A 27,044-nucleotide genomic window follows, 5' to 3' on the forward strand; every position below is an offset into this window, starting at 1 on the left:
CCTTCTGTATGTGCTTGTTCATTTGAGGGGAGGCCCTGGCAGCATCACTAACGGAGCCTGGGAAAGGCCTGTGTGGGGTAACGTCAGGCCAGGGCCCTGCCTGCACTGGCTGCTCCCTGGAGGTTGCCCACAAGGCAGCCCCTGATGGCCAAGAAGGCAGCTCGCTCATAGGACTAGCTTCTCACCAGTTTCCTCATTGGGTTAATGGGCCCAAGCTCTGTATGATGTCATCACTGGTGAAGCCGGGCAAGTGATACACCCAAGCTTTCCTCACTATTTTTACAACTTCTTTTGAGTCGGAAATTATTTCAAAATAAAAAGTTCTTTTTTAATGATGCAATTGGTAGTAGACCTCTTCTGGCTTTGTCTGTGGTCCTTTGCTAAAAGAGAAACACCTGCTTGGGGAGGATGACGGCGAGTGGGCAGGGGCACAGCGGAAAAGGGCATCATGAGGTCACTCGCACCACACACGTGGTGCCTTCATCAGATCCTCTTCCAAAGTGAAGGAGCAAAAATGGAATGAGACCCAAATCACACTCGGCGGAGAGCAGGTGAGAAGGAGGAACGGACCACCCACAGGTGCACTGCCACGTAATAACCCCCATGGGTGCTCTAGGTATCTGCGAGATAACAAGGGACAGGACATTTGAGAGGTCTTTGTGCCTGGGAAAGAGACATCAGGAGAAAAAACACACGAGAAAGACACAAGTAATGACTTGGCAAGGATGATACGACTGACTTGTATCCTGAATCAACAGGTTTAGATGCTCTGCATTCGGCTAAGGTGTGCTGAAGCACAGTGGTGGGGTATCTCTGATGTAGAAAGAAATGGGAGTCAGGAAATCTGGAGTCACATTCCACATGTGCCCTATCACGCATTTGTTGTGCCTCCCTGAACAAATTGCTCGTAGATTCGGCTTCCTCATTGAAGGTCAGGAAATCAGCACTAAATTGCTGAGATCCTTATCCCTCTGTCTCTGCCTAAGACTATTATTCTAAGAGGTAGGACAACCTCTGTTGATTTAATTAAAAAAAAAAAAAACCCAAAAACCTATTCATGGATGGCAACAAGTTTCCTATGAATTTTCCAATGCAAATTAGCTCCTTAATAAACGGCAGTAGAATAACAAGGCTATTTTAGTGCCAAGAAGGATGAGCCTGGAAGTAACAGGGCTCTCGTCCCCCACCCTCTCAGACTCATTCTCAGCCATGGATGGGCCTCACAGGTACCATGATTTCCTGGGGATAAAGCTGTCCGAGAGAAAGGAGGTCCAAAGCCAAATGTCAGAGCTCCCAGAGGCTTGCTTACCCCCAGGGAAATGCACATAACCCCCTCCTCGGGTCTGCTGAGTCCTGCACGTGCCCAAATCACAGAAGAGGGCTGAGTCACAAGGGAATTCCAGGCTTGGAGGAGGCATCTTGTGAAGTTTTTAGGAAGAAGGTAGGATGTATGTCTCTAATACCACTATTCCGCCTTTTCACACATTGAAAGCCAATAAAGTATTTGTATTTTGGGCATTTTTTTAAAAGCCTGTAGTTAATTCAGTCAAGGCTTATCCCTGGATTATGTGATAGGGTTTTGAATGTGTTAATGGTGCATCAATCACATATACACTTTTCCAGAGCCGAAATTCACCACATGTTGTCCATGGATCTTGGGCCAAATCAGAAGGATTCTTTACGGGTTAATTACTTTCCTTTCATCAGGTGCTGGGCATGTAGGAGAAGTAAGGGGTTGGGCTGGGTGTCAGCACCAAAGACTCTCAGCCACTGCCTGAGTGTTACCCACTTTTGAGTCACCTAGGATGCTCGGCTGCAGGCAGAATAATGGGAATTTCAATGCACCCGCTTCCTTCTTAGAGATAATTTCCACTGCACCTACTTTGTGCCACATTATTTAGCGCTGGTCTTTGGCATAATAAGGAAAAGGATGTGTCAGTGATAAGTTAGTCAACCGAAACTATCAAGACCAACGTTGATGTCACTGTCAGCATCACTAATAGTTAAAAGTAAAGCTGAATGGTTTTAGGAAATTTTGTCAGATTTAGAGGCGCTAAACTCCCCGCACTAGTCAAAGAAGAATGAGTCTCAATTGACATTGAATCTCCATCATGCATTTCCCTTCCTGCCTCCTTCATTTTAATGTCTGCTCATTTATGAATAGTTCTATATAATTTAAGCACAACGGCTTCTAACTTAACCCTCCCAACCCCACTCCCTCTTGCTCACCTCAGATCAGTCACCCCAAATTTACTTTTATCTTATAGGGAACAAGAGAGGGGACCCAACAGCATGGAAACATCAATTCGAGATCAGTGTTTTAAAAGATAACTGAGCTGCACTACAAAAATGCAGAAGTGGAAAGAAAACAGAAGAAAAGAAAGTAGGGAGGGAAATAGCAAGGGCCTGAATCAGGGTATTAATGACAGTAAAGTCAAGGCAGGAACAGCTTTTTGTTCCTTTTTTTCCTTTTTTGGCCATCCCACAGAATGTGGAGTTCCTGGGCCAGGGATCAGATTCAAGACAGTTGCGACAGATGCTGCAGCTGCAGCAATGCTGAATCCTTTAACCCACTGTGCCACACTGGGGATTGAACCCTCACACTGGATGGCACTGCAGAGACGCCAATGATCCCACTGCACCAGAGTGGGGACTCCCCAATTTTTTTTTGCTCTTTTTTTAGGGCCACACCTGCAGCAATATGGAGGTTCCCATGCTAGGGGTAGAATCAGAGCTTAGCTGCCAGCCTACATCACACCCACAGCAATGCAGGATCCGAGCCGCATCTGTGACCTACACCAGATCCTTAACCCACTGAACGAGGCCAGGGATCAAACCCACAACCTCATGGTTCCTAGTTAGATTCATTTTCACTGCGCCATGAAGGGAACTCCCCAATTTTTTTAATATGCTGAAAGTAGACTGAAAAGGATATAGTTCCTGAATGTAGGACAGTGATAAAGAGGAGCCAATGAAAAATAACTTGACGTTTTATAACTATACCGATAGGTAAGTGTGGTTCCTTTAACAGAGACAAGAAACTGAGGTGAAGCATCAGGTATGAGGGAGCTGATGGACTCAAGTTTAGTCACATAGTGTGGCATTCAGGGGTGACATTCAGTATGTCCACGGACAACTCATGTTCTCAGTGAGCAGCAAAACTCCTGGATTTAAAGAGAATGGAGATTAAGAAAGTCTTGCAGTCATTTTCTCCTTTTGTTTCTTTCACTAAATAAAATATGTATGGACAAGCCACTACATGCCAAGTGCTGGGATAGGCATTAGGGAAAAAAGGAAAAGAAAGAAAGTAAAAGAGAGGGAGTTCCTGTCATGGCGCAGTGGTTAACGAATCCGACTAGGAACCGTAAGGTTGCGGATTCGATCCCTGGCCTTGCTCAGGGGGTTAAGGATCCGGCATTGCCATGAGCTGTGGTGTAGGTCTCAGACTCGGCTCGGATCCTGCATTGCTGTGGCTCTGGCATAGGCTGGTGGCTACAGCTCCAATTAGACTCCTAGCCTGGGAACTTCCATATGCCATGGGAGCAGCTCAAGAAATGGCAAAAAGACAAAAAAAGAAAAAGAAAAAGAAAAAGTGAAAGAGGGTCTGCTCAGGGCACCTGTAAGCTCTGGTGGGGTGACACCATAACAATGGCACACAGCAGCGCGCTGAGGGAGGGTATCCAGGAGGGGCTTTATCGGGATGGTCAGTGCTTACGCGGGGTCATGGACACATCTGCACCTGGAGGGGTGACGCATGCCTTCTGCTTCCCATCCCAGTCTAGACGCCCATGTGGTTCCATGCAGGCTGTAAGGCAGACACAGCCACAGGAACTTCACGTCCCTGGGCTCACCCGCATTCCTTCTGGGGAAGCAATGCTGTGACTTCTTTGTGGGAGACCTTGTGTTAACCTTCTATCTTTTACATCTTGGTAACGAGGTATTTATGACTAACTTAGAATGCTATGCAATGCTACGGTAGACGTAAAAGTTCAACCCTGATTTCTGGGCCCTCTCTGGAATTGTCCATCACCCACATGGAGAAGTGCTGCCCCAGAGAATACAGAGATCGAGGCATTTTGACAGCGACTAGGGTGTTTACATCTTAGGCCAGCCCCACAATTCCCTCCTAGGCACTTTCCCAAGGAGAAATGAAAACATGGCCATGGAAAGGCTTATACAAGCATGTTCACAGAAGCTTTATAGATGACAGTCAAAAACTAGAAACCACTCACTATCCATCACTGGTGAATGGATGCACACACTGTGGTCTAACCACACAATGAAATGCTACTCAGCAGTTTAAAGGAATGGACAATGGATACGACAACGTGGATGAACCTCCAAGGCATTTTGCTGAGTGAAAGAAGCCAGCCTGAAAAACTCCTGGAATATGATTTCACTTACATGACATTCTAGAGAAGAGAAAGCTATCATTCCAGAAAGCAGATCTGTGGTCCCCAGGGGGCAGAAGAATAGAGGAGGAGGCAGACAGCAAAGGGACACAAGGGAACATCTGGGGTCATGAAAATATTCTCCATTATGACTGTGGTGGTGATTACAGTACTGGATACACTTTTCAATACTCACTGAATTGTACACTCAAAGTTTAATTTGTGTAAATTATAAATAAAGCTGACTGGAAAAAAGTCATGCTGGGCTGAAGAGTAGCCCTGAGCACTCTCAGCCAGAAGATGCAGGGGCTCCCGGGATGCTGTATGAACCAGCACGACCTCAGCCTTCCAGCTGCTGCCACCCCCAAACACCTGCTGGCCACTGAAGACTAGGGGCCCAATAACTCCTTCTCACCTTGCCACCCACCCTTAGGCCAGAAGCAGTCTGCTCACCCAGATGACGGATAATATATAATCCCAAACTCCTCCCACCATGGATAAGCAACCTTAACATGGCAGCACTTTATCCCAAATGTCCATAAACACATATAGACAAGAACCACCCTCACCTATTCAGAGGTGAACTTCCACACGGTGGATACGATGCTACCCTTGAGTTGGCCCTGCCCTTCTTCAGTTGATGTAGTAAACTTTTTGATGGAAACTTTTGGTGGGGAAAAAAATAGATATAGATATAGATAGATACAGATACATAGATATTTCTGTCTTTACTGGGTCTACGAGGACCATCTCTGCAGACTCATGTTCTCTTTCCCAAACTGTCTCTGAAAACTGAAACTTGACTGCAAAACCCTGTGCCCAGATGGCCCACCCCTTGCCGTCACACACCTGCTCTGGATACTTGCTCCCAATGATCTCTGCTACGGTGTTGAAGGAATCAGCGTCTGGGTAGTTCCTTGCTCCCATCTTCAGGTGAATGACAATTCTGTTCCCACGAGAAGCCATTCTTGACATCATCTCCGCATCTTCCACTGTAATACAAGCTGTTGGGATCTTTGGCACGCCATCCTGGTATTCCTGAATGCCTGTGTGAGGACTTGAGAAAAGAAGCCACTAGGTTACCTTGAAAGTGGAAATGGACCAAAAGTATTTTTTAAAAGCCCCTGTATTTGACCTTGGATTTTCACTGATCTTTGTTTCCATGTGAGAAAAGGAAAGCGTGGGCCATATTGATTTACTAGCTTTTGATGTGAACGCGATTTTTCTTTTTTATAAAAATAACTCAGAAACTTTAATTTAATAGTAATTTTATTGAAAACATTACATTTATTTTGATAATATGGACAATCCTTTAAAAGGTTGCAGATTGTCTCAAACTCAGTGCCTTCATGTCCAAGAGGTGAACACAGGTGTTCAGGGAGACAACAGGAGCTCTAAAGTCCTTTGAGACTGCAGACCAGAAGACCCATGTGTCTGGAAGAAAACTGGCCCGGATATGCCCAGGTCTCTGGTCGCTGACCAGCTCGAGGGCTTCTCTCTTCCCAGCCAAACACAGAAGCTGAATATGTAGCCTTGCACAGGGATAGAACGCTGTGCAAGAAAACCATGACAATGTCTGGGGAAATGTTTGCATTCCCACTAAGAACAGTTCCAAATAAACCCAGGTCCGTGATTTCACTACCACAAGGAAAAGAAAACGATTATAACTTTGGCATTAAAGGGGAAATACTACCCCAACTGGTCAAGTTTTTCCTGCTAATTTCCAGATGCTTCTTACATCGCTAGAAACAGGAGTAATTGAAGTTGATATTAATCTACTGTCGATTCAACCTCTTCCCATGCTAATTGAGTTCATCAAACTCATTTTCTAAAATTGCTCTTTCAAACTATCCCCTTTTACCTCTAAGGTACAACTCCAAACCCTCCTTGACCACAGCTCCCTCAGGACCACAGCTTCTGAGCATTCACCAAATCCCATCAGCCTATCCCGTGTTCTGTTGAAGCACAAACCAACAGCCTCTCTTTCCAAATTAATATTTCTCTTTATATGTCCATACTTGCTTCAGGTTGTCTCTTATTTAGAGAAAAGCCTTCTCCTCCTTTCAGCCATAATACATTTCTCTCCTATAGAAGCAACTCCAATCTTCACATGTACCAACACGACGATCCAGTCTCATCATTGTTTTCTTGGTGTGACTGTATTGTTGTGACTGTGTGCGGATGACTATTTACTTACCTAGAGAAATCGCATGGCAAAATGATTAAGAATAGAGGTTCTGGAACAAGACTGTCTGGGTTCAAATCTGGTCTGTGTCAGTATTGCTAATTGGACTTGGGCAAGTTACATCTTTGCCTCAGTGGCTTCAGCCATGATTGGAGGTAGTAATTACAATGCTTGTTTCATAGTTGCTTTAAAATTTTCGTCAATTTATACAAATCAGTGACTTACTTTGGAATGTAGTAAGCATTCCATAAATGTTAAGTGTTTACTATACTAACTTACCTCTTACATTACCTGCAGAGAGAGAGACTGTGTAATCTCAGGTCCATCTAAGTACCCCTGTTATGGACATTTATTAAGTGATGACTGAAAATTTAATCTTAGTGTGTGTGTGTGTGTGGTGTGTGTGTGTGTGAGTGAGAGAGAGAGAGAGAGAGAGAGAGAGAAATGACATAAATCTAAAACTTATAAAACAGAAACCCTGAATATGAATCCCTATTCTGGAATATGCCTAATCCACTCTTGCTTTCGGTGTAGGGCAAGCTATTGAGTCATAAAACCTAGATCAGATCCTGGCTCTACCACCCTCTACCTCCCTGACGCCAAGCCACTTAGATTACCTCTCTGTTTCTGAGTTTCTACACCTGAAAAGTAGAGAATAATACTAGTGTTGACCTCATAAGAGTGACGAATAAAACAGATAGTATATGCAAAGGATTTAAAAGTGTTTGGCACATAGGAATTACTTAGTAAACATCAGCTGTTATTATTATGTCTTCAGTGTTCATTTTTCCCACTGAGCGGGTAGAGTGATTAATGACCAAAAGTATTTTGAAACGTGTAGGAAGACAATCTAAATATTTATTATTCATATTACCTTACGTGATGTCTAGGATTCAACAAACTCTCCTTGTTCTCAGGCTCTTCTGACTCAAAAGGAGGTCAGTGTAACACTTTTTAATAGGTTCTTTTAAATAATGTTTCTAAACAAATTAGTACTAAGAAGTTACAGGTAAGAGTTCTTAAAGTGGGGACAGTGACCTGGGCATATACCCATGATTCCATTGAGGAAAACAGCATCTTATAACTGGTGGTTCTGAATTCAAGATAGAGAAGGCTTCCAATTCGTTTCTGGAAGGAAGCATGTTCTCCAGGGGGAGTATCCAGCATTGTTTAGTAGAAGCAGGGACAAGGAAGGTTCAACAGGTTTGTTTGGAGTCCTGTATTTTTACTGTCACTTATCCTGCAGGAGATGATCAGTATACACAGCACCTTCCTGACCCCTTTTACAAGCCCCACCTGCAATTTAACAATAGCAAAGGGTAAGCTACAAAGGAAGACATAAAAAAAAATCAAAATAAGAACATTTAAAGATAACTATCAACCCTTCACAAAGTCCTCAAAAAAAAAAAAATACAAGAGGAGGGAACATTTTGCAATTTATTCTACGAGGCCACTATTACTAATTTAAAAACCAGACCTAGGCACTACAAGAAAACTACAGCTCAGTGTCTCTTATGAATATAAATGCAAAAAAAAAATCACTAAATACAAACAAACTGATATAAGAACAAATGAAAAAGAAGTTTACACCATGACCAAGTGGGATTTATTCCAAGAATGCAAGATTGATTTAACATTAAAAAAAAAAACAACAATTAATGGGAGATCCCACTGTGGCACAACGGGATTGGCGGCATCTTGGGAGCTCTGAGACACAGGTTTGATTCCCAGCTCAGCATGAAGGGTTAAAGATCTGGCATTGCCACAGCTGTGGCTTAGGTCTCGACTGTGGCTTGGATCTGATCTCTGGCCTGGGAGCTCCATGTGCTGTGGGGCAGCTAAAAATGAAAAAAGCAAAACAAACAAACATACAAAAACAATTTAGTATATATAATAAAAGGGAAAAAAGTTATTTCAATAGATAGTGAAGACGCCTTTGACAAAATCTAACACTCTTTCATAATAAACACAATCAACAAACTAAGAAGGGAAGGAAACTTCCTAACCTGATAAATGATATCTACGAAAAACCCACAGCTAATATCATACTTAGTAGTGGAAGACTGAATCCCCTGAGATCAGAAATAAGACCAGGATGTCTGTTCTGCCCACTTCCATTTAACCTTATATTGGAGGTTCTAGCCAGGAAGCTCAGACAAGAAAAAGAAATAAAAGAAATCTAGACTGGAAACAAAGAAGTAAAACTACCTCTGTTCACAGATGACAGGGTCAAGTATATAAAAAATCCTAAGGAATCCACACATTAAAAAACTATTTGAATTAACAAGTTCAGCAAGGAGGAAGGATAGCATATCAATATACAGTACAGTACAGTAGTGATAAACAATAGAATACTGTACAATAAAATATCAATGAACAATGTGAAAATTAAGTAAACAATTCCATTTCCATTACCAACAAAAAAATGCTACAAATACATTTAACAGAAGTGCAAGATTTGTGTAATAAAAATTGCAAAATATTATTGAAATAAATTAAAGAAGATCCAAATATATGGGAAGATACCCCGTTTTTATGAACCCAAATAGATTTACAGATTCTGCATAATCTCTACCAAACTCCCAGCTGCCTTTTTTGAAGAAATTTACAACCTGATTCTAAAATTCATATGGAAAAGCAAGGGATTCAAAATAGCCAACACAAGTTTAAAATAGCGGAGTCACGCTTTAAAAACACAATACATACTTAGTTTTCTGGGGTATCTCCGTACTATTTTCCATAGAGGTTGTACCAATTTACATTCCCATCAACAGTGAAGGAGGGTTCCCTTTTCTCCCCACCCTCTCCAGCATTTGTTATTTGCTGACTCGTTAATGATGGACATTCTGACTAGTGTGAGGTGATACCTCATTGTAGTTTTGATTTGCATTTCTCTAATAATTAGTGATGTTGAGCATTATCTCATGTGCCTATTGGCCATCTGTATGTCTTCTTTGGAGAAATGTCTATATAGGTCTTCTGCTCGTTTTTCAATTGGGTTGTTTATTTTTTTGTTGTTGAGTTATTTGAGTTGTTTGTATAGTTTGGGGATTAGGCCCTTTTCTATTGCATCGTTTGCAAACTACGACATTTGGAATAGATGGGCAATGGGATCCAACTGTATAGCACAGGGAACTGTGCACAACTGGGTCACTGTGCTGTACAACAGAGACTGAAGAAATACTGTGCATCAACTACACTTTAACAAAAAGTTAAATAAATAAATAAATAAAAATAAAAACATAACACAGGGAGTTCCCTAGTAGGTCAGCAGGTAAAGGATCCAGCATTGTCACTGCTGTGGCTCTGGTTACAGCTGTGGTTCGGGTTCAGTCCCTGGCCTGGGAACCTGTGTATGCCATGGGCATAGCCAAAAAAAAAAAAATTACTACAAATCTATAGTAATTAAAAGAGTTGTACTGACATAAGGATAGATATGTAGATCAATAAAATATAATTTAGAATCCAGAAATAAACTTCGTAAGTATGGTCAGTTCATTTTCAACAAGGATAATTCAATGGGGACAAAAAGTATTTCCACAAATGGTGCTTGCACCACTGAGACAGCCACATGAAAAAGAATGAAGTACATCACACACACACAAAAATAATTCAAAGTGAATCATAGGCCTAAATGTAAGAGCTAGAACTATAAAACTTCATGATCTTACATAAGGAAATTGTTTCTTAGATACAATACTGAAATCATAGGCAACAAAAGAAAAGGAGATAAATTGACTCATTAAAATGTCAAATTTCTGTACTTAAAAAGGCACCATCAAATAGTGAAAAACAATCCACAGAGCAGGAGCAAACTTTTGACGATCACCTATCTGATAAGGCTCTAAAATGCATAAACATTTCTTAAAACTCAATAATAAAAAGGTAACTCAATTTAAAAATGGGTGAAGAATTTAGACAGTTCTCCAAATAAGATATACAAATGGATAATAAGCACATGAAAAAATGCTGAACATCATTAGCTATAAGGGAAATGCAAATCAAAACCACAGTGAAATGCTACTTCGCATAGGATGGCTATGATCAAAAAGACAGGTAACTTGAAACTAACACAACATTGTAAATAAAATATACTTCAATTTTATTTATTTATTTATTTATTTATTGCCTTTTTTAGGGCCACACCTGTGGCATATGGGATTTCCCAGGCTAGGGGTCAAATTGGAGCTACAGCTGCCAGCCTAAACTACAGCCAAAGCAACAGGGGATCGAGCCGAGTCTGCGACCCACACCACAGCTCAGGGCAACGCCAGATCCCTGACCCGCTGGGCGAGGCCAGGGATCGAACCCACCTCCTCATGGATACTAGTCAGATTTGTTTTTGCTGTACCCCAACAGGAACTCCATACTTCAATTTTTTAAAAAAAGGAATATAGATAAAAACAAGTACCAGTGAGGATGGGGAGAATTTCAACCATTGTGCATTTCTGGCATGAATGTAAAATGGTATAGCCATTTTGGAAAACAATTTGACAGTTCCATAAAAAAATTAAACATGCAGTCATCATATGACCTGCAATTCTACTCCTAGGTGTATATTAAAGATAAATGAGGAGTTTCCATTGTGGCTCAGCGGAAATGAATCCACCTAGTATCTATGAGGACGCGGGTTTGATCCCTGGCCTCGCTCAGTGGGTCGGGGATCTAGCGTAGCTGTGAGCTGTGGCATAGATTGCAGACGCAGCTCGGATCCCACGTTGCTGTGGCTGTAGTGTAGGCCAGGGACTGTAGCTCCAATTCGAGCCCTAGCCTAGGAACTTCCCTATGCTGTGGGTGCGGCCCTAAAAAGCAAAAAAAAAAAAAAAAAAAAAAAAAACGAGAGAAAGAAATCAAAACATGTTCACAAAAAACCTGGCACACAAATGTTTATATCATTATTCACAACAGTCCAAAGATGGAAACAACTGCAATGTCCATCAGCTGATGAGTAGGGAAACAAATATAGTACATCCATACAATGGATGGAATATTGGTCAGCAATAAAGAAATAATTTTCGGGGGAGTTCCCAACATGGCGCAGCGGAAACAAATCGAACTAGGAACCATGAGGTTTCGGGTTCATTCCCTGGCCTCGCTCAGTGGGTTAAGGATCCAGCGTTGCCATGAGCTGTGGTGTAGGTCGCAGACACAGCTGGGATCTGGTGTTGCTGTGGCTGTGCCTGGTGGCTACAGCTCCGATTAGACCCCTAGCCTGGGAACCTCCATATGCCCTGGGCGCGGCTCTAAAAAGACAAAAAAAAGAAAAGAAAAAGGAAGAAGAAATAATTTTCTGAAACACGCTACAGCTATAACATGAATGGACCTTGAAAGCATTACCCTAAGTGAAAGAAGGTAATCACACCAGACCACCCACTGCAAAATTCCATTTATAAGAAGTGGCCAGAATAGGCAAATTCATAGATGTAGAAATTAAATTTTAAGTTGCCTTGCACTCTTGGAGGGGAGAGGGAAATGGGGAGCGAGTGCTCATAGCGAGGGATTTCTCTTCAGAACGATGAAAATGTTCTAAAACTAGATAGTGATGGTGCTTGCACAACTCTGAATATACTAAAATCCACCTAATTGTGTGTGTTACTCCGATAAAACTCCTGATATAAAAAATCAAAATAAAAATCTGAAGTTTCCAGATTCTCCTCCAGAGAAAATCCTGGTATCCTTTTCATTCAAAAATCATGCTTCCATGGGTCTGCTTCATCAGATGTATGAAAACAAAGACTGCTGATCTCTGTGCTTGCTAGAGAGTCTACCCAAAAACATGGAAAATTAAGTCCTAAACCAGCTTTTCAAATTTTACTAAATTTTGTGCATATGTTATGTAAGGTGATACAATTTGAAGTCAGCTGAATATTTTCTTTTATATACGTAAAATAAGTGCAAGGATTAAATAAATAAGTTTGACATTTCCCTTCTGATTACCATACATCTGTCAAATTCCCTTTAATGCTAGTCACTTTTTTTCTAGCTCTTTATAAACGATACCAGGCACTTTGTTTCTGAGCATTTCAAAATTTGCAGAGCTCAAATCAACCGTTGAAAGTGGGTGTCAGCCTGTGATGTTCAATATCCCACAAGAGGACAGTTATGATCCTTACTGAGGAATATGGAGGCTTTCACAAGGGCATAGAATACACTGACTAAACTAAATATTATTCACAGCACAATCACGTCTTGGAATGTCTCCTCAAGAAAGAGCTGAAGAAGGGATGACTGTGAGGAGGGGGAGCTTTTGAAGCTACAGTCTTTTGTTTCCGAGGGGTTTTTGGTTTGTTTTGTTTTGTTTTAACTTCCTTATTAGTAAGGTTAAAAACAGCATCTATTCTGTTTATTAGAAAGGCTCATCTGTTTTGAAATCAGTTTGAAGATAACTGACTTTTAGTTTTTTAAGATCTAGCACCGTAAGAGTACATCGAAGACTTTTTGTATTGTCATTAACAATTAATAAGAGTAAACTGATCTCAGGCATTTATACTGTCATTAAGAATACAAAAAGAAGCATTTCCATTGTGGCTCAGCAGGTTAAGAATCCAACTAGTATCTATGAGGTTCTGGGTGTGATCTCTGGCCTTGCTCAGTGAGTTAAGGATACGGTGTTGCCTTGAGCTGCGGTGTAGGTCACAGGTGCAGCTCAGATCTAGCATTGTTTGTAACTGTGGCGAAAGCCAGTAGCTGCAGCTCCAATTCAACCCCTAGCCTGGGAACCTCCATATGTATGCCGCAGGTGCGGCCCTAAAAGATAGGAATACAAAAGCAAAAGGATTCATTTACACTATCATTATGCAAAAAGGAAACAGCAAAATATTTCCAACTTCCATAGGTAAAAACAAACAAACAAACAAAAAACCTGATCAAGAGAGAGAAGGCAGGCGTAAATGTCATTCCCGATTTCTATAATTCCGTTGAAATGGCAGAAGAGAGAGAGGGAAAAGTCAAATTCTTAAATTCTGCTTCATACTGATGACAGACACTGCATGAGCAAAACTAAACCAACATGTTTAATATCTTATGTTCCACCTGCAGATCTCAGTAAGGAGATTAGTACAAATACTGTATCAAAGAGGTGTACCTTCTTCCAAAATTCAGGCAATTCCACAAGAGTGTATGAGAGAAAGAAGATGATCGAAATGCTTAGAGGAATAAAACTGTGTGATCTTTAACATCCACAGCATATAGGAAGAGTTTTTGGCTTATTTCCCTAGGACACAAAAATGCAAAGATTTAAAGATACAAGAAGGTAATTGACTGTGAAATAAATATAAAAGAGAATTCAAAATAGCTAAAAAATTATACTTAATATTTTGTCCTCTAGAGAGTACTGCATAAATACTAATTTTCATTATTATTAGATATTTTGCAATGTGAAGTAAACATAAAATTACATTTGTTCCCTTTTGTCTTTTCTGATCCTGTTTTCCTATGTAAGTTATAATTTTCTGCTAATGTATATATATTTCATCATCTTAATTTGTTGCTTTTTTCTTATTTATCTCCTCCAACAATTTTTTTAAAAAAGATGTGCTTATGTGCTAAGAAGGATGAAAACCTATCTTGGAATAAGAAAAACGTTGACAATAGATAACTTCTTTGGTAAAGATGACAATGATGATAAAGCTATGCAGCAACATAAAATTCATTCGGTAATGAAGATGGCATTTACAGTGAAATGCTCTGTCCATATTACTAAATATTGCTTTTAGCTTAAGCCTCAGTGGGAAATATATCTCATTAACTAGACTGGAAAGCATTTAAAGATTATCTCACCCAATATCACTGTCTTCTCATTCAGAAATACCCTAACTTGATCGAACCATGTCACTCTCCCATTACCCTCAGAGCCCAACATTCTCCTATGAGATATAACTCACAGCACAGGCTGAATGTTTGCGTGCCTCCAAAATTTATGCATTGAAATCCTAACCCAAAAAGTGATGGTAATAGGAGGCGAGGCCTCTGGGAAGTGATTAGCTCCTGAGGACAGAGCCCTCTTGAGTGGGAGTAGCGCCCTGATAAAAGAGGCCCCAGAAATAGCCCTCACTCCTTCCACCATGTGAGGTTACAGTGAAAAGACAGCCAGCTAGGAAGTGGACCCTGACCATTCATGGAATCCACCAGCACCATGATCTTGGAGTCCTCAGCCTGTGAGAAATAAATGTGGATTGCTTAGAAGTCACCCAGTCTATGCTACTTTTGTTATAAAAGCCTGAACAAGCTAGACAGCATATTTTATCAGAAGGGAGACAAGATAGACATTTGAAGCATTAAATATCCATTCTTAATTAAAACTCTACAGGGAAAAAAGGAATGGTTGATGTCTTTCTTGACATGAAGAAAATATTTTTAAGACAAAGCATCAGATAATCATATAAAGGTCAAATCAAGGGGGCAGAGTAGGATGTGGAGCTCACCTACCCCCACAAACACATCAAAAATACAGCAGTTCCTATTGTGGCTCTGCGGGTTAAGAACCTGACATAGTGTCTGTGAGGATGTGGGGTTTAGTCCCCGGCCTCACTCAGTGGGGTAAGGATCTGGTGTTGCCGCAAGTTGCAGTATATGTTGCAGATGTGACTCGGATCCAGTGTTGCCATGGTGTGGTGGAGGCCAGCGGCTACAGTTCCCATTTGACCTCTGGCCTGGGAACTTTCAAATGCCCCTGTAGCCATAAAAAGAAGAAAAATACATCTACATGTGGAATAATTCTCATGGAAAACTAACTGGAAACTGGCAGAAGAGCTCCTATATAATCAAAGCTGCAAGGAAGATTTCCACATGATTGGGTGGGATGGAAAAAAGGCTTAGGGTTAGGACCCTACCCTGGGAGGGATCTGAAAGGAGAAGAAGGTCTGCACAGGCAGACTTCAATATGGGGACTGAGTAGGTTGAGCCACAGACTGGGTGTCCCAGTCCTGGGATCCTACATGGAGCGGACAAGCCCCCTTGGATGATGGGAGAACTTCAAGAAGAGAGAGAAGGCTTGACACTACTCACAAAGAGTGTGTGGGTGCTGGTTTGCCAACAAACAGCTTTGCACTGGTGGCTACTACCTTCTTGTACTCCACCATCTGAGCAGGGCGAACACCCCAGCCCTACCCACTCCATACCCACCATATCTTGGCACTGGATCTGGGACAGACAGGTCTTGGAAGAAGATTTGATCTAGCGATGCAGAGGAGGATTGGTAGACCTGCGGAGTGAGCCAGGTGGTACAGCAGCAGCCAGTGTTGGCACTAACTCAATCTGTGCCACAGCAGCAGCCCAGATCTCTGACAGCAGTGAAGCCACTTCAATTCCTCCAGCCACAATGCCCCAACTCCCAGTTGCAGCCTAGCAAACACTCTAGCTCCCCATACTCCACACCACAGCCTTGCACTGGATCTGGAACAACCACAACAGGTGAAGGGATACAACTTGGGCTGCACCTGAGTGGAGGTTAAGATACTTACATAGCAAATGCATCAGCCCTCTGTGAATGCAAGAGCTCCACTTACTTCAGCACTCCTCTCCATTGGGGCAAAACACTCAAAGGGAGCAGAGCCTGCTTGAGCCCAACCTTCAGAGCTTCTGCTCCAGTAACTGGGGAACAGATCCAGCTCCTGAAAGCCCAGTGACAGGTACAGAGCAGAGAGGAAGTCCTACCTCTCTGCTCAGGTTTTAGAACTTCCAACACCAACCACACTCCCTACCAAGGTGATAGTGACCAGCACTCCCTGAGGAAAGTGACTGGTATTCACATCAAAACCAGCCCTCACTGGAGTTCCTGTTGTGGCTCAGAGGGTAACAAACCCAACCAGTATCCATGAGGATGTGGGTTCAACCCCTGACATTGCACAGTGGGTTAAGGATCCAGTGTTGCCATGAGCTGTGGTGTAAATTGCAGACACGGATCAGATCCTGCATTGCTGTGGCTGTGGTATAGGCCTGCAGCTGCAGCTCTGATTTGTCCCCTAGTCTGGGAACTGCCATATGCCATGGGTGTGGCCCTAAGAAGCAAAAACAACCAAAAAAAAAAAAAAAAAAAGCCCTCCCACCAAAGACATTGAACAAATGCAATCTATCTAGGGACACTCCAACATAAACACCCCTTAAAGGCCACAATAGATAACTCTTCTCCTAAATTCATAGAGACAGAGAAAGTTAAGTAAAATAAAAAGGCAGAGGAACTACTTCCAATTAAAAGAGCAAGAGAAAACATCTAAAAGATTAAATAATGAAACAGAGATCATCAGTCTACCAGACAACAAATTCAAAAAGGAAGTAATAAAAACACTAACTGAATTAAGAAAGACCATCAATATAAATGCAGATCATTGTAATAAGGAACTAGAAACTATAAATATGACCTAATCAAAAATAGATAATTCAATTTCTAAGATAAAAAGCAACCTAGAAGCAATGAATAGTCGACTAAATGACACATAAGAATGAATAAGTTATGTGGAAGATAAAATAAAGGAAATCACCCAATTAGAACAGAAGGTAGAAAACAAATGAAAAAAAGATAAAAACAACATCCAAGATCTATGGCATAAAATGCAAACTTATGCATAATAGGAGTTGCAGGAGGAGAAGAGAGAGAGGATTGAAAATGTATTTGAAGAAATGATGGCTGAAAATGTCCCAAACTAACAAAGGTAACAGATATCCAAGGAAGCACAGAAAGCCCCAAATGAGATGAACCCAAACAGACTCACACCAAAGCATGCCATAATTCAAATGACAAAAGTTAAAGATACAGAGAATATTCTAAAGATAGAAAGAGAAAAAGAAAGTGTCATTTAAAGAGAATCCTCATAAGGCTATCAGCTGCTTTCTCTGCAGAAACTTTGCATGATATATTCAAAGTCCTGAAAAGGAAAAATCTGCAACCTAGGATATTCTACGCAGCAAGATTATCATTTAGAAGAGAAGGAGAGAGATAAAGAATTTCTCAGAAAAGCCAAAACTAAAAGAAATCAGCAACACTAAACCTACTCCAAAAGAAAAGTTGAAGGATCTTTTTGAAATGGAAAAGAAGCAAGAATCTACAGGAAAGGGAAAATTCTAATAGGAAAGGCAAAAATAAATAAAAAAGGACATTAAAAACACAAAATGTGGAGGAGGGGAATAAAAAAATACATCTTTTAGAATGTGTTTGAACTTAAATGATGATCAGTTTAAAGCAAGTGTATATAGCCATGAGTCAACATATACGAACTCCATGGTAACCACAGATCCAGTACCTACAATAAATTCACAAAAACAAAAAAGAAACTCAAGCATATTACAAAAGAAAATGATCAAACCACAAAAAGAACAAAAACAAAAGGAATGAACAAAAAAGCACTACAAAAACAAAAGTAAAACAAGGAATAAAATAGATATAAGTACATACCTATCAATAATCATTTTAAATGTCAACGGAATAAGTAAATGCTCCAATCAAAAGACACAGAGTGGCTGATTGGATTTTAAAAAACAAAAACAAGAACAAGAACCTTCGATGTGCAGCTTACAAGAGAATCACTTCAGGGCAAAAGACACACATAGACTGAAAATACGAAGATGGTAAGATATGTCACACAAATTGAAAAGACAAGAAGATGGCAGTAGCAATGTTTATATCAGACAAAATTTTAAAACTAAAGTCATAAAGAAAGATAAAGAAAGGCATTATATTAATGATAAAGGGATCAATACAAGATGAGGATATTATACTCGTAAACATATATGCACCCAATACAGGAGCACCTAAATATGCAAAGCAAATAGTAGTAGACATAAAGGGAGAAAGAGACAATAATAATAGTAGGAGTCATTAATATTCCACTGACATCAAAGGACAGATCATACAAATAGAAAATCAACAAGGCAAGAGAGGTCCTAAAGGACACAATAGACTGGTTGGACTTAATTGATATTTGCAGGACACTACACTACAAAAAACCTAGACTACATATTCTTTTGAAGCATGCATGGAACATTCTCCAGGATATACCACATATTGGGTAACAAAACAAGCCTCAATGATAAATTTGGACAGACATTATATCAAGCATATTTTCCAGCCACAATGTTATGAAAGTAAAAATCAACTATAGAAAGAAAAAGAGGAAAAGAGCAAACATGTGGAGGCTAAGCAACAACATGCTACCAAAAAAAAAAAAAAAAAAACCAGTGGGCTAATGATGAAATCTAGGAGAAATAAGAAAAAAAATCTGATGACAAAAATGAAAACACAAGTTTACAAAAATCTATGGGATGCAGCAAAAGCAGTTATAAGAGGAAAGCTTAGAGGCCTTCCTCAAGAAACAAGAAAAATTTCAAATAACCTAACCTGACACCTAAAATAATTACTGAAAAAAGAACAAAGCAAGCCTAAAGTCAGCAGAAGAAAGGAAAAAATTAAGATCAGAGAGTAAATAAGTAAAATAGAGATCAGAAAAACAGTAGAAAAGATCAATGAAACCAAGAGCTGTTTTTTAAAAAAGATAAAGAAAATTGACAACGTTTAGCCACACTCACCAAGAAAAAAAGAGGTACAGAATCAGCAATTGTTAGAGAAATCCAAAACAGAACCACAATGAAGTATCCCCTCACACCGATCAGAACAGCTGTCATCAAAAAGTTTACAAATAAGTGTTGGAAAGGATGTGGAGGAAAAGGAAGCCTATTCACTATTAGTGGCAATGTGAACTAGTATACCCACTATGGAAAACAGTATGGAGATTCCTTAAAAAACTAAAATAGAACTTCTGTATGATCCAGCAATTCCACTCCTGGGTGTAAAGAAAAGCACTAATTTGAAAAGATACACGCACCCCAATATTCATAGCAGCACAATTTACAATAGCTAAGACATGGAAGCAACCCATGTGCCCACCAACAAATAATTGCCTTAATAGATGTGAGATATATATTTCAGAATATTACTCAGCCATAAAAAGAATAAAATATTGCCATTTACATGGACGTGGATGAACCTAGAGAATATTATGCTTAGTGAAATGTCAGACAGAGAAAGGACACTAGAGAGTAACTTGAAGTTTATAAAGAAATAAATATCTCAGTAAAGATAAATAAATGGGCATTATAAGACATATTTGCATTGTAACAATGGGTTGTAGATCCACTTTTTGTTTTCTACATGAATTAAGAGACTAATGCATTTAAAATGACTGTTAATTTATGTTCTAGGGCACATAATACACAAAGATATAATTTTTTAACATCAACTACCAAAAAGATTGGGGAAGGAGCTATAAAGGAACTGAGTTTTTTGTATGTTAGTGAAGTTAAGCTAATATAAATTCAAATTAGAGTGTTATGACTTTAGGATGTTAAATGTAATCCTCATGGTAACCACAAAGAAAATAACTCTAGAATATAAACAAAAAGGAATGAGAAAGAAATATAAATATGCCACAACAAAATAATCAACTAAACAAAAAAGAAGACAGGAAATGAGGGACAAAAAAGCTAAAAGGTATAAAGAAGGCAAAATGAAGAAGTCTCTACTTATAAATAATTAATTTAAATGTAAATGTATTAAACTCTCCAATCAAAAGACAAAATTGGTGAAATTGGTTTTTAAATGATCCAACTATCTGCTATCTTCAAGAGACTTCCTTTGGAGCCAGAGATACAAACATATTGAAAGTAAAAGAATGGACAAAGATATTACATGCAAATGGTAATCAAAAGAGAATGGGGAGGCTATACTGACATCAGAAAAAATACACTTTGAATCAAAAAAGTTCACAAGAGAAAAAGCAAATATTATATATTAATAAAAGAGTTGATACAGCAAGAAGATATAACAATTATAACCATTTATGCACCTAATGACAGACTATCAATATATGTGAAATAAATACTGATAGGATTAGAATTAAAGGTAAAATGAGACAGTTCTAAAATAATAGTTCGAGACTTTAATACTCAATTCTCAATAGTGGATAACAACCACACAGAAGATAAGGAAGGAAGTAGAGGACTAACCATGCAATAAAGCAATTAGATCTAACAGATATATACAGATCACTCTAGACAACAACCATAGCATACACATTCTTCTGAAGTCCACATGGAATATTTTGCGGGATAGCCACCAACTAAGTCTCAATAGATCTAAAAAGATATATATGCAAAGTATGTTCCCTGACTGCAACAGAAAAATTAGAAATAAATAACAGGAAGAAAACTTCAAAATTTACAAATCTGTGGAAAGTAAATGGCAAACTCTCAACCAGGAAACTCTCAAAGAGGAAATCACAAGGGAAACCATAAAATATTTGGAGATGAGTGAAAATAAAAATACAACATACAAAAGCTTATGGGCCACAGCAAAAGCAGGGCAAAGGGGGAAAATTATAGCTATCAGTGCTTACATTTAAAAACAAGAAAGATTTCAAAAACAGCCTAACTTTACAACTTAAGGAACTAGAAAGAGAAAAACAAAGTAAACCCAAAGCTAGCAGAAGGAAGAAAATAAAGTTTATAGCAGAGATAAATGAAAAGGAGAATAGAACAATAGAGAAAATCAATGAAACTAAAAGTTGGTTCTTTGAAAAGATCAACAAAATTGACAAATCTTTAGCTACAATGGACTAAAAAATAAAGAAAGTAGACTCAAATTTCTAAAATCAGAAATGAAAGTAGAAACACTACTACCAATTGCACAAACATAAAAAGAATTATAAAAAAGTACCATGAACAATTATATGCTAAGAAATTTGATAACCTACATGAAATAAACAAATTTCTAGAAACACAAAACCTACCAAGACTGAATCATGAAGAAATAGAAAATCTGATTATCTATAACTAGTAAGAAAATAGAAGCAGTAATCAAAAATCTTCCAACAAAGAAAAGCCTCAGACCTGTTGGCTTTAATTACAGATTCTACCAAATATTTAAAGAACTAACCCTAACTCTTCTCAAACTATTTCCAAAAAAAATTAAGAGGAGGGAAGACTTTCTAGTTCATTCTATAAAGCATTACCCTGATACCAAAGCCAGATAAAGACCCTTCGAGGAAAGAAAGTTTGCTAACCAATATCCCTTAGGAGTTGCAATGCAAAAATTTTCAACAAAATAATAGCAAACAGAATTAAGCAACATATTAAAAGGATGATGCACCACAATTAAATGGGATTTTTCCTAGAATGCAAGAATGGTTCAACATACAAATTAGATCAGTGTAATATACCACAGTAGCAAAATGAAGGAAAAACCCACATGATCTCCTTAATTGATGAAAAAAAGCATATAACTAATGTCACAACTTTTTCATGATAAAAACACTCAACAAACTAGGAACGGAAGGAAACTACTTCAACATAACTAAATCCATACATGCAAAACCCATGGCAAACATCATACTCAATGGTGAAAGATTGAAAGTTTTTTCTTTACGATCAGGAACAAAGCAGGGATGTTCACATTTGCAATTTCTATTCCACATAGAACTGGAAGTTCTAGCCAGAGCAATGAGACAAGAAAAAGTAATAAAAATCATCTAAAAGAAGTAAAATTATATCTGTTCACAAGTGATATCATATGTAGAAAACCCTAAAGACTTTACGAAAAAATCTATTGGAAGTAATAAACAAATTCAGCAAAGTAGCAGGATTCAAAGCCAATACACAATAATCAGCTACTTTTCTATACATAAACAATGAACAAGCTGAAAAGGAAATTTAAAAACTATTCCATCTACAATAACATCAAAAAGAGCAGAATACTTAGGAATTAACCAAGAAGGTGAAAGACTCATACAATGAAAACTACAAAATATTGCTGAAAGCAATTAAGGAACACATAAAGAAATGGAAACATATTCCATGTTCATGAATTAGAAGACTTAATATTGTTAAGATGTCAATACTACCCAAAGCAATCAGCAGATTCAATGCAATCCCCATCAAAATTCCAAGGTGATTTCTGGATTTCTGCAGAAACAGAGAAACTTATCCTAAAATTTGTATGGCATTTAAACGAGCTTGAATAGATAAAACAATCTTGAAAAAGAAGATAAAAGCTGAAAGACTCAGGCTTCCTGATTTAAAAACTTACTACAGAGCTACCAAAATCAAAAGTGTTAACACTTGCAGAAAGGCAGGCATTTAGACCAATGAAAGAGAACAGAGAGCCCAGAAATAAACTCTCGCACATAGGGAATTTTGGCTAAGTGTGTAAAGACCATTCAATGGGGAAAGGGCAGACTTCTCCATAAACGGTGCTGGGAAAACTGGATATCCACTTGCGAAGGAATGAATTTAGACCTTTACCTGACACCATACACAAAAACTAACTCAAAATGGATCAAAGATTTAAATGTAAGACCTAAAGCTATAAAACTTAGTAGAAAACAGGACAAAAACTTGTTGACATTGGATTTGGCAATGATTTCTTGGATGTGTTACCAAAGGTAAAAACAACAGCAAAAAATAGACAAATTAAACTTCATGAACATTAGAAAAATGTATCCATCAAAAGACAATATCAACAGGTAAAAACATAATACATAGAATGGGAGAAAATGTTTACAAATTATACCTTTGGTAAGAGATTAATATCCAAAAAATAAATACCTAACTCTGAAAACTCAATAAATAACTAAACAAACAAGAAAAACAACACAATCCAAAAAAGGGTAAAGGACTTGAACACATGGTTCAAAGAAGATATACAAATGCACAATAAGCACAAGAAAAGGTGTTTGACATCACTAATCATTAGGTAAATGCAAACGAAAGCTACAAGAAGATACCACCTCGCATACATTAGGATGTCTACTACCAAAAATGCATTTAATACCACTGAATTGTATAGCTAAGTGGTTAGGATGGCAAAATTTTATGTTATTTGCATTTTTACACACATAAGTTAAAGTGAAATCCAATATTGTGTAAACTGTGGGAGAAAGCATACATATACCCCATACCGATGGTACTGAAAAATTAGTTTGACATTTCTAGAGTGTGATATCCTAATATGTAGTAGGAACTATAAAAAAATCTTACTTTGTTCAGTTATTCTGCTTTGAAGAACACACTTCCTGGCCATATTATACAATTGAAAAAAAAAAAATCTGTACTAAGATGTTCCCTGGATCTCTGTGAAGAAATGTGCAAATCTAGAAATAGTTCAGCAGAGGAGCTTCGGGAGAGGTAGCAGGAAAATGAAAGGCTTGCATGGCAAATAAATGGCCAAAAGCAATACATGGATCCATGTAGATAAAACGATGTTAAGTTAGATAAAAGTTAGTGCATGATAAAGATTGAACACGGGAGTTCCCGTCGTGGCGCAGTGGTTAACGAATCCGACTAGGAACCATGGGGTTGCGGGTTCGATCCCTGGCCTTGCTCAGTGGGTTAAGGATCCAGCGTTGCCACAAGCTGTGGTGTAGGTCGCAGATCCCGTGTTGCTGTGGCTCTGGCGTAGGCTGGTGGCTACAGCTCCGATTCAACCCCTAGCCTGGGAATCTCCATATGCCGTGGGAGCGGCCCAAGAAATAGCAACAACAACAACAACAACAGACAAAAAGACAAAAAGACAAAAAAAAAAAAGATTGAACACGAATTTGGAATGATGTCAACAGTCAATAGTCAATTCCTTGAGAAACTAGTCATCCTGCTAGAATGAAATCGTGTGAACTGCAGCATTACCAATAAACAGAGTTAAATTCTTAAAAACCTGTGCCACAGTCTCTAAAATAACCTCGAAGCAGAGCCTGAAGCTATCACAGTAGCAATTTGAATCCTTGAACTTCTAGGTCACAGGCATTTAAGCACCTGTGGCAAATTAACAGAAAAATCTTTGTTGAAATTTTCTTTTCTTCCACCATCAATGACATGAAATTCTTGCAGCTGAATCCTGCTGCAGTGACAGTCCATCGATGAGCCATCCAGGCATGATCGCAAAGTGAGAATTTTCTTGATGTCAATCACGTTTGTGTTGAAGGACTCTTCCTGTACATCTGGTAGTGTTTCAACTGTTTATTCACATTTGTGTACATCTTCTCAGCCTCTGAGTCAACACATACATGGTCTCTAGTCTTCTCATCCTCAGAAAAGTCCTTATGTGAGATCTCCATCCAACAATGATATATAGGGGCTTTGAAAAGACTGCTGGCCCAGATAGGAAATTGGCATTTTTCTTTACATGTAGTAATAGTATATTTCTTTCATTATTTAAGCTCTATAATAGGTCTTACTATTTGGTTGTGCCACATCTGTGTTTTATTGTTGTTGTTGTTGAGCTATTCCTGGCTATTTTTGGCTTCAATTCTCAATATGAATATAAGAATCAATTTTTTCTCTAATATATTTACATTTTTTTAAAAGTCAGCTTCTGTTGCCATTAACAATTTCCTCTGTTACATTTTTAAAATCAGGGTCAGCCTGGTATATTGGATGTTTCGATTTATGTATATTTATTTTTTAATTTTTTAATTTTTATTTTGCTTTTTAGGGCTGCACCTGAAGCATATGGAGGGCCCCAGGCTAGGGGTCCAATCAGAGCTACAGCTGCCAGCCTACACCACAACCACAACCACGTGGGATCTGAGCCAGCGACCATGACCTACACCACAGCTCACGGCAATGCCGGATCCTTAACCCACTGAGCAAGGTCAGGGATCAGACCCGAAACCTGATGGTTCCTAGTCATATTTGTTTCCGCTGCACCACAACAGGAACTCCCCCTTGGCCTTTAAAGCTTTGTATTGGTATCAGCCTCCCCCCCCCCTGCCCCCCGCACCTTATTTTAGGTACCATGAAAAGCCCTTTACTCAAATAAGCAGTGGAGCTTTGAACTCTGCAGATTTAAGGAAAGGTGATATTCTTGTTCTGTGGGCCCCTAAATCATAAACCATTCTATTAAAATCCCAAAATACCACGAAGAGAAGTTAAACTCTCTAACAGAGCAGTCCATGGAACATTCCAAAGAAATTACTAATAATAATAATTAGCAATTACTGAACACTTTCTATGGGGCTAGCAGTGTTCTGAGTGTTTCAATTTAAAGCATTAATTCGTTTGCAAGTCACTACAATCCTGAGAAGTAAGGACTCTTATTGCCCCCGTTTTACAGATGAGAAAGTTGAAGCATAAGAGAGTAAGCACATGATCTTGTCACAGCTAAAGCTGACAAAGTTAGAATAGAATTGGACACTGGCAGTGGTCTGTCTCAAGTCCATCCTCTCTCTCTCTCTTTTTTTTTTTTTTGTCTTTTTAGGGCCACACCCACAGCATATGGAAGTTCCCAAGCTAGGGGTCTAATCAGAGCTGCAGCTGCCAGCCTACACCATTGCCACAGCAACGCGGAATCCAAGCTGCGTCTGTGACCTATATCATGGCTCATGGCAACACTGAATCCTTAACCCACTGAGCGAGGCCAAGGATCGAACCCACATCCTCATGGATACCAACTGGGTATGTAACCTGCTGAGCCACAAATGGGAACTCCCACAAATCCATTCTCTTAAACTATACAGAATCTGGATTACATTGCCACACACCACACTAGTAACAATGATGATCCTTTTGATGATGATAATGATGTTAACAGCAATAATTACCACCTATTTAATATTAAGACATGCACTGAGCTAAGCAGTTTCATACATTACCTTATTTAATCTGCATCTCAATTCTGAGGTAGGTGCCCACATACCCATTTCTAAAGTGAACTGACAAACACAGAGGTTGTGAATTGCTCAGGTGTTCCAGGTTAGAAATAGTGAACTTTGAGACCAAGATTTTCTTCCAGATTCAAGGGAACCTCTTCAAGCCAGACAGCACTTTTAATCTTTTTTATTCCTTCTGATGGGCAACTGATAGAGATTATGCATTGTGATGGAAAGTACTTGCACTGAGCCTGACTGACAATACATGGTTTATACATGGTACTTAGCATCATCACCACCCACCTACTGCATATACTTCTATATTAAGGTATCACAGAGCATTGTATTTATGTACACATTTTATATTCATTACGCATTTTATCTCTTCTGGACCATAGGCTCCACAAAAACAAAGATATGTTCTCTTTTGGAGTTCCCATTGTGGTGTAATAGAAACAAATCCAAGTAGGAATCATGAGGTTGAGGGTTCGATCCCTGGCCTCGCTCAGTGGGTTAAGGATCTGGCATTGCCATGAGCTGTGTCACAGGCGCGGTTCAGTTCTGACATTACTGTGGCTGTGGCATAGGCCGGCAGCTGTAGTTCTGATTGGACCCCTAGCTTGGGAACCTCCATACGCCACTGGTGAGGCCCTAAAAAAAAAAAAAAAAAAAAAAGCAAGATGTGTTCTCTTTCGTTTTTGTGTACCCAGTGTTAATAGCACAATTTTTGGTCCATAATACATGCTCAGAAAACATTTATCGAGTTTTATGAACCTGTAGCCTCTGACACCAACTTCTTCTCATCATAGCATCATCTCCTTGAACTTTATTTGAAGTTTT

The 27,044-nt window shown here is 39.1% G+C and overlaps 1 protein-coding gene across 2 annotated transcripts in view; it reads right to left on the reverse strand.

The window, feature by feature from the left end:
* Window positions 1–27,044, reverse strand: part of CPQ (carboxypeptidase Q) — a 373,724-nt gene that overhangs the window by 238,041 nt on the left and 108,639 nt on the right. For both annotated transcript variants that reach the window (XM_047783560.1, XM_047783561.1), the window contains exon 3: window positions 5,241–5,448. In XM_047783560.1, coding sequence (XP_047639516.1) covers window positions 5,241–5,448 — 208 coding nt within the window. The remainder of the gene's footprint in view (window positions 1–5,240; window positions 5,449–27,044) is intronic.

This window comes from Phacochoerus africanus, chromosome 6 (genome assembly GCF_016906955.1).
Source record: "Phacochoerus africanus isolate WHEZ1 chromosome 6, ROS_Pafr_v1, whole genome shotgun sequence".
In the NCBI taxonomy this organism is placed as follows: domain Eukaryota; kingdom Metazoa; phylum Chordata; class Mammalia; order Artiodactyla; family Suidae; genus Phacochoerus; species Phacochoerus africanus.